The sequence below is a fragment of the Micromys minutus genome (genome assembly GCF_963924665.1).
Source record: "Micromys minutus genome assembly, chromosome: 12".
NCBI classification, from domain to species: domain Eukaryota; kingdom Metazoa; phylum Chordata; class Mammalia; order Rodentia; family Muridae; genus Micromys; species Micromys minutus.
The window spans coordinates 497,219-510,802 of record NC_137981.1 but is presented as its reverse complement, the minus strand read 5'-3'; the positions used below and the strand labels follow the sequence as shown (position 1 = coordinate 510,802).

At 43.3% G+C, this 13,584-nt stretch overlaps 1 protein-coding gene across 1 annotated transcript in view; it reads right to left on the bottom strand.

Moving 5' to 3' along the window:
* Positions 1-13,584, bottom strand: part of PXK (PX domain containing serine/threonine kinase like) — a 60,352-nt gene that overhangs the window by 20,690 nt on the left and 26,078 nt on the right. The window contains exons 4-9 of the mRNA XM_080926396.1: positions 12,267-12,453; positions 5,203-5,280; positions 4,726-4,799; positions 4,143-4,217; positions 1,478-1,582; positions 750-851 (exon numbers count right to left, since the gene is read on the bottom strand). Of these exons, the coding sequence (XP_080782522.1) occupies positions 750-851; positions 1,478-1,582; positions 4,143-4,217; positions 4,726-4,799; positions 5,203-5,280; positions 12,267-12,453 (621 nt within the window). The remainder of the gene's footprint in view (positions 1-749; positions 852-1,477; positions 1,583-4,142; positions 4,218-4,725; positions 4,800-5,202; positions 5,281-12,266; positions 12,454-13,584) is intronic.

The following is a 13,584-nucleotide window of genomic DNA, read 5'->3' as shown; positions in this document are numbered from 1 at the left end:
GAGTTTTATGGATCTCAATTACTGACACCTTTATCTCAAATATTTGTTTGTTGAGGGAAATATAGCAATGCTATCTAGTATTATATATAAAGTTATATCAGTATATATCGAGTTATAGATAGTAAGATAATAATGTCTTATTATCTTACTGGAAAGTGCCCAAGAACCTTCCCATAAAAAAAAAAAAATGTCATTCTGGGGGCTACAGAATAAGAAGATCACTTGTTCTTCCAAAAGGCCTAGGTTTGGCTCCTGATACCCATAACCACCGGTAACTCCAGTGCCAGGAATGTCACCTTCTCGCTTCTGCAGCAGCCACAACACATGTGGCAGACATATACACACAAAATAAATATTGTTTAATTGTAATTCTGGATAAAATATGAGTGTAACTGTGGTTGTCCGGATAGGAGGTACGACCTCGTTGCAGTGGGTGTGGCCTCGTTGCAGTGGGTGTGGCCTTGTTGGAGGACTTGTGAACTGCGGAGATGGTCTCTGAGATCTCATATGCTCAAGCTATGCCCAGTAAGGACAGTCTCCTACTGCTGTCTGCAGATCATGTCTCCTTCTCTAGCACCATGTCTGCCTGTACGCATCATGCTGATAATAAACTAAACCACTGAAACTGTAAGCCAGCTCCAAATTAAATGTTTTCCTTTATAAGATTGCTATGGTCATGGTGGTGTCTCTTCACAGCAATAACACCCGAACTACGATAACAACTTAAGCAAAAATCAAATATCTCTTACCTCTAATATCTGCCGGCCATATGTTTTTATTTGCTGGAGTTCAAGGCCCTGGGTTTTCTTAGGGTTACAGTATTTCTTTAGGAAGGGGTCCTTTGGTTTTGCCTTTAGAAAAGAATCAAGAATACATAAAGAGCTAGAGAAGCCAATTTTTATCACGGGGTTTCCTGAAAAGACTCCATGGAGAGTCAGTCAGGGACCCCCAGCACACATGATGTGGCGTCTGTTGTATTAATCCAACAGTCTGTGGCTGAGGTAAAGAGGCTGGTCTGAGCTCCATTTCTTCTGTATCTGTGACTACACAGTGGGTCTCACCCTAGGCCATTCCCAAAGTCTTGCCTACTGTAAGACTTTTCCAAAACTGCTTTGTTCAATGCAAAGTACAAACTTAAAAACTCACCATCAGAGTAGCCTACCATGTAACAGACATCCATTTTTGCTCATGGGGGGAAAATGCTCTTTAAGCAAACAATAGTTTGTCCAAATCAGATTTAACTTTTGTTCATTTATTTTTGCGATAGGGACTATGTAACCCAGGCTGGACTGAAACTTGCAATCCTCCTGCCTAACGTCCTGAGAATATGGGATTTCACCATGCTATGCTTAAAATTTAAAAATTAAAATAAAGTTCATGGGGCCTAACTTCTGGAATTTAACATATCAAATATCAAAACAGATTCTAAATGGACTGAAGAAGAATCTATAACCATGAACTTGATTTAAAGTAGTACCTTGTAGATCAGATCCTTCAAAGTTCCCTTATCATTAAAGGTTCTAATCAGCAAAGCTGAGGATTCATTAGCGGTGGCAAAGGTAACCCGATATATGTAAGGGTGCTGCCAAAACAAAAGCAGAAATTCAGGTTAGTTTACACAAGAATCTGGGGCTTTTCAGATTCATAATCTCATTATGGAGTGGCAAGTACCATGTTGTTGGTTTAGTTTTATACAAATATGCCATTCCCAGGACACATGCTACTTTTAAGTTATTAGATGATCAACTAGCTCCTCCCTACCTCAGATGGGAGGAGGGGAGAAGTGACAAGAAAAGAGGGGCAAGCTCCACTCAGAAGGCCCTGCTGGCTAAGGGCAAGCTCCACACAGAAGGCCCTGCTTGGCTAAGCTCTTCAAGAGAGGTCTCTGCTGTGTGAGGCTCTTCACTCAAAGTTCCCTCACTCGGCTGTGTGCATCCAGATTTCGGGCAAAACCATGGCAGCAGAGAAGAAAAGGGCTGAGTTTGTCAGAGAGCAGCTAAGGACAAATGTGTCTCTGCTTTACCACTTACTCCACGCTGCTGTCTAGGTGCCAAGGCAGGAAGCACAGCCACCTGGAAACAAGCATGAGCAGCTATGGCACCAGGGCCTTCCAGAAGCCAGCAGCATGAACTTCCTAACTTCCTACAGAAGTCTGTGGTATGCGTGCATATTCATTATCTTCCTCAGATGGGGACCCAAATGTCAGCCAGCAAGGTGAGGGACAAACAGTCTTTAAAGACTTAATGTGTCCCAATAACCTGGAACTTTGGTTACATGGACAAGAAGACTGCTTGGGCTCTAGGTAACCTGAAGGAGCAAACAACAAAAAGAGCCACTTTGCCGTCTTAGCCACCTGCATCAGGACCTAGTTGGCTTAGAGAAGCATGTGTTACACTAATGGACAGGTCTGACTTGCAAATGGGTTCATGTGAATGCATTACCTGTTGTCTATACTCTAGGAGTTGCTTGAGAACTGATCCACTAAACCCAGCTAATGTGTATATCTTTGTTGCTGTTTTACTGATTTGTTTGTTAGGGGTTTTTTGTTTTGCTTTGTTTTTTGGAGACAGGGTTTCTCTGTGTAACCCTGATCTACTTGCTCTGTAGATCAGGCTAGCGTGAAACTCAGATCCTACCTTGGCTTCCCCAGTGCTAAATTAAAAGAGTACACCACTACCATCTGGTTTAATATATATTTCTTACATGCACTATGTAAGGTGTAGGGTAGGACTGTTTTTGTTATTTGAGGCAAAGTCTCACTATGTTGTCCAGGTTGGCCTTGAATTTGTAACTTTCCTGCCTCTGCCTCCAAATACTGGTACGACAGCATATGCTACTTTGAATATTCTTGGTTTTGTTGTTGCTGTTTTATTTTTTTTTAGGTTTATTTATTTTATCTTATGAGTATGAGTATTTTTCTTGCAGGTATGCATGTGCAATATATAGGTGCCTGGTGCCCACAGGGGGTGTCAAGAAAGGGTGACAACTAGAATTATGGACTGTTGTGAACTACCATGTGGGTACTCAGAATAAACCCAGGTACTCTGTAAGAACAAGTGTCTTAACTACTCTGAGCCATTTCTCCAGCCCCTTCTTTCTTGCTCTTGTTTTGTTTTTTAAACATTCATTAAAAGTAATTTCAAATCTGGGTGCTAAATGGGCCTGGTGGTTCAAGCCTGTAATACCAGACCTATGAGGCAGAGGCAGGAAGATCACAAGTTCAAGGCCGGCCTGGTTTACAGAGTGAGTTCAATGCCAACCTGGGGAACTTAGTGCAACCCTATCTTAAAATAAAAAATAAATTACAACTGAGGGCATAGTTCAATGGTAGAGCATCTGCTTAGCATATACAAAGCTCTCAATTCAAACTGAATTACTGCAAACAACAAAAATCTGGGTGCTGAAAGCCTATCATACACTCAATCAAACTCAAGGCCACAGCACTTTTCTTGGATGTAAATCACACCTCGTTAAATCATGGCCTCATTGCTTTAACAAGATGTATTCAAAGGTAAACTGGCTGGACAAGTCTGTGGTCGTGCACACTCCATAAGCAATTAATTCTAGTGTGTGGAAAACAGGTAATGAGTGTTAACATTAACCCATCTGTTACTGAAGACATTCTGCACACTGTAAGTCTATCAGTGTGCTTTCTTCCAACCAAGGCCTTAAATCAGGACTGTCCATTTTATAAGTCATACACGTTTCCCTAAGCAAGCTCATCACCTTGTGAAAGGTAGCTCAAACAGCAAAGTGGCTCTTTTTGTCACTCTTTTACCCAGGTTACCTAGCACCTAAGAAGTTAGTTTCCTGCTAAAAAAAGATCTCGGGGTCTCACTGATAAAATGTACAACAAGACCAAGAGGTTCAGGAAAGTGGCTCAGTCTTTCTCTGATATCTGACAAAAATACAGACCACATTTAAACAGCTCTCATTAATGGGCTAAGAAGATGTCACAAACATTGGCCTAAAGGACGTCACATCTGTGGGACTAGCCTGAGCACTTCTGGTCTGAACTAAAAGTCAGTGTTCATTTCTATTCTCTTGAGACCACAGACAATTCCAGATCTTCTATCCAGGTTCACTCTCAAGAGAGCACTGACCCTGAGTAGCAGGAAGGCAGCAGGAGGACTTGTACTTACCACACAGGAAGGCAGAAGTTTGATTAGACACTGAAAATCTTTATCTGATAAGTACTTGTCTGGGCCAAGATCAGCCTGGAAATGGAGGAAGAAATATCAGAGTATCCCTTTGCTCACTGCAAGACAAATTCCTTATTCCCTTCCCCCTAACTTTATTTGTCCAAATTCTTAATTACAAATCAAAGACAGAAATCAAATTAAGTGGGATGCCCCAAGGCCTTTTCTCGAGGTAATATGTGCACATAGGAACATCAGGCTATGACGGGGGTTTTGATCTGTAATCAAATGTGTCACCACAACAGCCAGCAGGAAATAGATTAGATCATATCCAATAGTACTTTGGGGGGAGGGGTCACCTCAAAACTGTCAATCGTAAATCTAGGCTGTTGCTATGTCTTCCTGAACATTTATTACTTGTCCAATTGCATAGCTAGGGGATTTAAAATGAGCCTTTCTAGTGGGACTGAAAAACTGCACATTACCATGAAAGAACACAGTAAACGTGCTAAGAGTCTCTTATCAAAACTCTTCCATATGCAACCCAAACCTCCTGGAATAAATGAAAGCAAAAGAACTAGTTTACCCAGCTCAGCACCAGCCGCTCCTTTGGTTGGTTTTTAATTTTCATCAAGAAATATTTCTTCCTTATTCTCCAACCTGCCACAAAGTAGAAAAGTTGCTTATAGCTTCAGGATTTTTGCAACAATTGATGTAAGTTTTAATTTCATTAATTAAAATGACATTTAGCAATCTTAGCCTTATCTATATAGGACAAAAATCACAACAGTGTTCATACAGAAAGGCTACTCTATAAACAATAAACAAATTACTATGTTTATGGAAAAGCTAGTAAGACAGAACTTCCATCTACACTTACTGAAAAAGCCTAATGAAGACTGAATGAAGTCCTGAAAGTTACCAGCACCCCACTCCTCTGAGAGCCTTAACCAAGGTTAATAGGACAATGCTTGAAGCAGTGGGAAGGTACAAGGACTAGTCAGCAGAGATAAAGAGCGTCCTGGGATAACGTCTCAGCAGGGTGGCCATGCCAGCCTCTCACCTATGTCTTTCAGTGGTTCTACCACCTCCCACTTTGGTTCTGATCGGAAGAACATGGAAACCTGTTGTAAGGCAATCTCTGAAATGATATTGTAGAAATCCATTAGTCAGATATGTTAGGAAAAACCAAACGCTTCACATACTTACTGTTCATGCAAATTAAATCCCTGTAGTCTACAGACTTCTTTAAAAGATGTGACAAAAAAAGGGAAAATTAAAAATAATGTAGACCTTTAAAGTGGACCCTAGGCATTAGCATTCCCTCTGGGCTCTGCCTAAATCCAGGTAGGCCTCGCTTGCTATAAAAGGGCCTGTTTGGCCCCTCCTTGCTCTCTCTGCCCCTTCTCTCTCTCTCCTTTCCCCCTCCCCTACCTCTCTTCTAGTGTTCGTGGCCTGACTCTCCTCTCCTCTCCCTCTTTCTGTTTCTCTCTCTGTCTTTCTCTGTCTCTACTCCCTTTTCAACTCCCCTTCCCACACCCCTAAATAAACTCTATTCTAATACTATACTATTTTATGGCTGGTACCTCAGGGGGAAGGGATGCCTCAGCATGGGCCCACCGAGACACCCCTCCCGTCACACCACCACACTCTATAAAACATATCCTTGGCTTTTTTATAAAACATAACATTAGGAAACTGGTGAAAGAGGATCAAAGTCTGAGTTTAATAGTGTCTGTTGAGATTCTGTAAACCCCACCCCTCAATTACCTGGTAGTAGCCAGGTATGCTCTGCTCCAGTGACCTGACACTATAAAAGAGGCTGCTTGCCCCCTCCTCTCTCTCTTGGCCACTTTTGCCTCCTGGCTCTCTTGTTCTCCCAACCCTACCCCTCTTCTTCCCCTTCCCTTCCCCCCTCTCTCTCCACGTGCTCATGGCCAGCCTCTACTCCTCTATTCCTCTCTCTCTCTCTCTCTCTCTCTTCCTCCCTCCCTCCCTCCCTCCCTCCCTTTCTCTCTCTCTCTCTCTTCCTCCCTACCTACCCCTCTCTCTCTCTCTCTCTCTCTCTCTCTCTCTCTCTCTCTCTCTCTCTCTGCCTCTACCACCCTCTTAACTCTGCCATGACCTGAATAAACTCTATTCTGTACTATATACCGTTGTGTGGCTGGTCCCTGGGGGGGGGGGGAAGGATTCCCAACATGGACCCCCAGAGGCATCTCCTTTGTCCCCAGGCCTTGCCTGCACCTCCATGGCCCAGATGCCCCCGACTCTCTTCATCCTTCCCTAACATTGGTGCCGAAACCCGGGACGTCATCTTTTCACAACATTGGTGCCCCGTGACTTTATCTTTTAGTGACTTTTCCTTTCATTGATGCCCCGTCATCTTTTCCTTTCCTTTCAGTGCCAACAGTGCTTTTTTAGTCCCTGCTAAGTGCCATGGCTGTCTGAGAAGGCAGGTGAGGGTGTCTATGGAACTATTACTGCAACTTCTCTGTAAACTAAAGTTATTCCACAAGTAAAGAACTATCAAAGAGCAAAGATAAAATTACTGTTTATGTGGAAACACTAGCTGACCTAAACCAGGAATCCAGTCAGGCCACAACTGAAGCTCAAGATTCAGAAAATATCCTGAGGTCACATGGAACAACATGTTCCAAGTGATATTTATTACATCTTCATTCCTTGTGGAATTACAACTTTCACAAACAAAGAAGCGATTAGCCTAAGTATATGCTAGAATAAAAGCTGGGGTTTTAGAAAAATATCTTCCTCTACAGCATGGCTCAACTGTGAACTGTGGTTGGTTAGAGAGTGCTTGTCTACCTACAAACATATCCTCTTTTTGTTGTTCATTTATCATTTCAACATTTCCATTTAACGCAGACAACGAGAAGAGGAATTTCCTTCAAATTCACCACATTAAGAAGCTATCAGAATAACTGCCTTTTATGCCCTACCCCCACCAAAAACCCCCAGCTCAATACCATTTCCTCTCAATGCAATAAATGGTAAAGCCACCCCATATCTCTAAGAGCAAATGGCAATCTTCAAAAGAAACAAAAAAACAAAACAAAACAAAAAAAAAAAAAAAAAAAAACAAAAAAAACACCAACAACAAAAAAAAAAACCCAACAAACCAAACCAAACCAAACCAAAAGAACACTGTGGAATTTCACCTTTGCCTGGTGTTAACTATGTTCCAGAGACTGGCGAGGCCTGGGCTCACCAGCGAGCCTCTCCATATGTCAACAACCTGAGAGCTTGGCAAACACTCACTGTGCATATTTTACAGCACACTGTGAGTGAAGAAGTTTGCAGGAGTTCAAACAAAACAGTTTGGTGTTTGTTTACTGACTCCCTAAATATTTCCAGAGGAAGCACATGACTAAGAAATGCAAGACTGGCTCTATTTACATTCTGTTAGAGCTGTTCCCAGAGGCCACAAGGATGCTGGAAAGGGCTGAGGGCAGCTAATAAGAATACTAATTCTTAGTAGCTCTGAGATCGCTGTGCTTGTTATAAATGTTGATATATTTTTACCATTTCTAAAGTAAGTTGAAACAAGTTTTTAAAAAAAGCTATTTTAAATGAAAGCACCCATATCAACTCAGAGGAAATCATGAAAACAACTTCCTGCCATACTACAATGTCATTTCAGGAACCTACGTAGGACAGCAGTTCAAAGCTAAAGAGAACATAAACAATCCAACAGTTTACTGTGTGTTCCTATGTGCCATATACTGTTTTAGAAATGGAGAAGTAACGGAATAAATAAAACAGGACAGCTGTGTTCCTCTAAATAAAGGACTGGAAATTAGATTTTTGTTTTAAACCTTGAGGATCAGAGAGCTCAAGGCAGAAACTTTTCTTCATATTGAACTGTTATTTATTATTAGAAATTGCATGGTAACTGATTCTGACTCAGTCTCATCCCAGATCCAGCATCAAATCCAGAGCGTTTCCTCTGCATACAAGTCCATACTGCCTGCCATTTATTTAACCAAACTAAAACCGAGCTGCAACAGCAAGTGTCTGACTGGCTCTGGCTGGTGGCCTGCAATGTTTGTTTCACCCTCCACACTCTGGGCTCTGCCTCCCAAACCCGTCTAGCCTGCCCCCAGCACTCAGTTTCTCCACAAGGACTAGCTAATCCTTTAATCCTTCAGGCTGATCTAAATCTACTGTTCCTCTGCCTGCAACCCTCCTCCTCACACAGTCCAGGGCACTTGTTCCTCCGGTGGACCTTGCATGTCTTCAATGAGGACTCTAGCTGGGAGGACATCTCTTAACTTAGGTAAAATCCAGAGCCCTTTGGAAATATTAATTCCCCCTACCTGGGCTGTTCTTCCTGGTGTACTGGCCCCTGGCTCCAAGCCTGCTAATCTCCACTGGCCTCTCAGATCCCAAAATCGGCACTGCCTCTTCTGGGAAGTCCTCCTCTGTCTCCAGACCTGATGTACCTTCTAACCCTGTGTACAGTCTCCTGCACACGTGCTATTGGCTTTGCTGAATGCACACACACATATATATATATGATAATGCTCAATTGATATCTAATGAAGAAAGAACTAAAGATTCAATACATTGCCAATGCAATTGTGAAAGTTCCTATCAGAATGCAGATAACCCCAAGAAGGAATACCCCTACTTTCTACTTATTTCTCTTATAATATTTATTTTTAATTTTGTTTGCTTGGTTTTTCAGACAGGCTTGTTTGGTACTGTTTGTGTACAGGCTCTGTATAGCTCTGGCTATCTAGGAACTTTTTGTGTAGACCAGGCTAGCCTCAAATTCAAGAGACTCACCTGCCTCTGCCTCCTGAGTTCTGGGATTAAAGACATGAGTCACCACTACTTAGATAATATTTATTTTTAAATTTTGCTGTCAAAGATAGACTGATAGACATTTGATTGAAAACACTACTCAGTTAAGTGCTAGAACACAAAAGCCCAAGACCGGGAGTGGGGAAAACAAGCCCCAGCTTCCACGGACTCAGAAGTATCATGTCTCCCTCTGTGCACAGCCTGGCCCTCTGACTCCTCCAGTCCTGTAGTGGACATGCAGATTCCTAATCTGCCGCTAGCTACTATAACCTGCATTCCCTCCAGGTTCTGCATATACCCTGCCTTTGTTCTGAACATAATCCTCAACTGGGACCCTCCTTCCTAAGTTTCAGGTCTAGAAAGGAACTTCCACATCGCTGGGCCTGTTCCTCCCTTTCCCAGCCCTTTTAAGTGTGAGCATATGCTTTACCTTTATGGACATGGTCTTTTGGATAAAACCGGGGAAAGGCCCAGTAACTAAAGGTTGGTTCTCTGATAGGAGAGGAAGCAGTTGCTTAGGAGATCCTGCTGCTCACCCTGAGACCTAGGTTGGACAGACAGTCCCTCACAAACAAGGGTCCCAGTCAGTGTGCTCAAGACAAGGAAGAGCATCTGTGCTGATTTGGGTTTGCCACTGCAGTACAGAATTCAAATCTTGCAGAAGTAGGCCGGTAGTCAGGTAGGTAGAAGCTGAGAAGAAGGAAGGGAACCAGCCATGTTGGAGGAAAGACTTGGTCTTGCTTGAGAGGTGCACCATGTATGTGGGTGGGGAGTGAGTCACAAATCCCAGGGAGTCGGGGCCTTGCTGCAGGAGTGTGTTGGTCAAGCTGGTTAAAGGAAGTGAGCTGTGTTTCCCTCTTCTGAGGTGGCTGGTAAACCAACCTAGAAGCAAGGCAAATCCTGATATTTCACTTGAAGGGAGAAATAAGTCAGCTTCCTCACATAGCGCACTTCGGTGCTGCTGGGAGTTTCCAACGACTTTATGCTCTGCTCACATCGCCCTAACCATCCCTTGGATGTGGGGGATGGAAAAGAGCAAAGACAGTACAACTTGGGGAAGAATGATGGAAATGAGGGAGTAGAAATAAGACAGACAGAAAGAGGGTCTTAAGTACATAATAAAGATGGCAAAGTTCTAGCTTCTTCCTCACACTCCTTTCCAGAAACAAAAGCTTAAAAGGTTCTTTAGTCTGTGGACAGGTCAAGGAGTTCTAGGTGGGATCAGGACATGTTTACCTCAATGTTGAGGGCCTATCAGCCTCCCCATCTTTGCTCAAAATGACCAACTCTAAATTAGGGGAAGGGGATCTCTCCAAGACTCGTAAAACCTTCACCCTCAAGCAGAGACTGAGCTCAGCCCCACTCTGCAGTGGGTCTTTCTCCTCACTGCCTGCTGTGTGTGCGCGTGTGTGTGAGTGCACGTGTGTGTGCGTCTCTGACTCCCGTCAGCAGCACTGGGATGTCGGGTGCTAACTAGTGCCTGTCGGTTTTTACGTAGAGTCTTGGACTCAAGACTCAGGTTCTCATGCTTGTGAGGCAAAGATGTTGCTAATTCATCTCCTTGTCCCAGCTGTCTTACAGATGTGTTGTCCTGGCACACTCACACACTACACTGGTTAGTTTTGATACAGCAGCTCTAAGCTGCCCTCTGGATTCTACCCCATGTGAATATCACTCTTCCGGTTCCAGCCGGCTGAATACAGAAACGCATGAGCTCCACACCTACCCCAGACACATGTCACCAGTACCTGCTCACTCCAGCCTGACACCTGCCCTCATGACAGCATCGGCTGAAAATGCTGACAGAGTACAGAGGGCGGGGCTGATGCATCAAAACCATTCAGACGACCTGCTGACAGTTGTGGACAGTCAAAGTGAAGCTTGGAGAAAGAAATGAACGGTTCAAAAGATACTGACAGAACTGGGGTTCTCCTGAGTCCAGTCTAGCATATAAGGTCTTTTGACCAAGGAAAGAAAGGAATCCCTGTAACCATACAATGCTTGATTCTGTGACCTAGAGTAAATGAATTTGAGACACACATTACTTTTCTTGGCTAGATTCTGGGAAAACACTTTCTTTGGCCCTGCATGGCATCTACTAAAGATGGCAAGCACACTCTAAACAAGGCTTCTAACACAGTAATGTGTGTGCAAATCACCTGACAACCTGTTAAGTCAGCAATTTGCAGAGGGCCTCAGTTCTATACGTTAGGCAAGTTCCTGTGATGCCAACTACATCTGGTTGAGAGGTGCACTGTGAGCAGTGAGCCCAAGGGCTGAGGCTCTCACCTCAGCTGTCTACGAGAACCAGTGCAGGAGCTTCAGGTTCTACAGGCTGACAGGCTCAGAGCTGGAGCATGGGGATTTCTTAACCCACCTCCAAGTGACTCTCCTATGCAGGCAAGTTGGCTTCTAGTCCCCTTCTCCAACAGGAATGAGAAGGGTCTCCCCAGTTAACTCAAATCAAATGTCTTGTTTGTTTAGGGTTTGTGATACAGGTAGGATCACACGCTGTTGCCCAAGCTGACCCGGAACTTACTGCATAGTCTAGATCGCCTTCAACTTAATGGCAGTCTTCCTCCCAAGGGCAAGGGCTACAGGAACAAGTCTGGCTCTAAAACAGTAACAGAATCTAGTCCCTTAACAAGAATTAAGAACCAGAGTTCCATTTATTTAGGAAGCCTTAAAAGCATGTTCTGTTTATCAGGTCAGGCCTAACGTAGTTCTAGTGGCCCCTGCATGGCCACACCAGCGTGAAAAAGGTACTTATTTCTTTCTTTTGCTGACATCAGGTTTTGACACTGACTTTGTGTATAACCAGTAGGGGAACAAAAGCCATCCTCTGTGTGTGGCACTAAGAGTCTTGGAGCAGGCAGGAAGACACAGGAACAGCCTTTCTGAATCAACATTACATTTAAGGACATTCTAGAAAAACCAGACACATTACACGTTTATAAACACAAACTGGATTGAGGTTGCTCTGTTCCACAGAGAAGACAGCAGGCAGACCACAAGCGCACAGGCATGACTGTTTCCAGGCAGACCACAAGCGCACAGGTATGACTGTTTCCAGGCAGACCACAAGTGCACAGGTATGACTGTTTCCAGGCAGACCACAAGCGCACAGGCATGACTGTTTCCATGGGTGTTTCTCTGTACAGGCATGACACACATTCTGGAAGTAAGTTATGCCCCTCCTATAGATGTTCAGACAATTACAACCAAGCAAGTGTTTCCCACAAACGCCATCTCCTGATGAGCTCACATCCCATGATACTACAGCTTACACACTCCATCTCTTACCAGTATAGTTTGCAGAGTAGTTGTTTGGGTCTAGGAACTTCTTAAGCAGCTCACAGTTGGATAACACATGATTTGCCATGATGACATTAAGGTAGTTCTGCAGGCCTCTCTGCCTCTCAGCTATGAACTCACGGTCCATGTTTCCAATCAGTTTCTTGGGAGGAAGAGGCAGACTTAGGCCTGTAATCTGAAAAAAATGTAAGGAAAAAGGGGAAGAAAAGGAGTTACATTCATATTATCTACAGGTTTAGTTTGTATCTGAATCCTGAAGTATGATGGTTCATTAAGGATAAAAAGTATAGACTTTGAAGATGAACCCTAATATTTTATTATGGTTTCCTATATAAAACTATATATCTCGAAATTGACAAAAATTATATGGTAATCATAGTAACTGGTTTTTTTCACTTTTGCTGAAGTTATATATGGACATAATATACCAAGAAAAAGTGTTTTTACAAAATCAGCCCTAGCAGCCAGACGGTGGTGATCCCAGCACTTGGGAAAGCAAAGGCAGGTGTGTCTTTTGAGTTCTGAGTTCAAGGCCAGCCTGGTCTTTCCAGAACAGCCAGGGCTATTACAGAGAAACCAAAAGGAAAAAGTTCTCTTCCACATACACATCCTGTCTGCTGCTTAAAGTAGCATTCTCATTTCAGAGAGCACTTTATCATGTTTACAGTAGGTAAATGACAGTCCTTACTGCTACATTCCTAGCAACTGCTCAGCCTCCTTCAGGTTCTGTGAGATTGTATATAATCTTATATATTATAATCATATATATATATATATGATCCTATGAGGTTATGTGCTTCATGTCTCAGAATTCTGCCTTCTTATATATGTCTGGTTAATGTCTTGGTCTCATGTGGGTTTTCTTTGTTTTGTTTTCTGAGAGGGTTCTCTCTCTCTCTCTCTCTCTCTCTCTCTCTCTCTCTCTCTCTCTCTCTCCCTCCCTCCCTCCCTCCCTCCCTCCCTCCCTCCCTCCCTCCCTCCCTCCCTCCCTCCCTCTCTCTCTCTCTCTCTCTCTCTGTAGCCCTGGCTGTCGTGGACCAAGCTTGTTCAAACTCGGAGATCCACTTGCCTTTGCCTCCCACTTCCCAGCTATCATTTCAACCTAAAATGTTTGGTTGCACTTTTCACTTCTGTATTTCTATGTGTCATTGAATGAGTGTGAGTGTGTGTGTGTTTGTTTATAATGGCTAGGGAGAAGGAAAAGGTAAAAGCAGGTTCTTAATCTGTCATTTTTCAGATCACTTAAAATGTTTGAGACTATTTTTAAACTTGAAAAACAAAGCAAAGTCACTTTCAAGAGCTACAG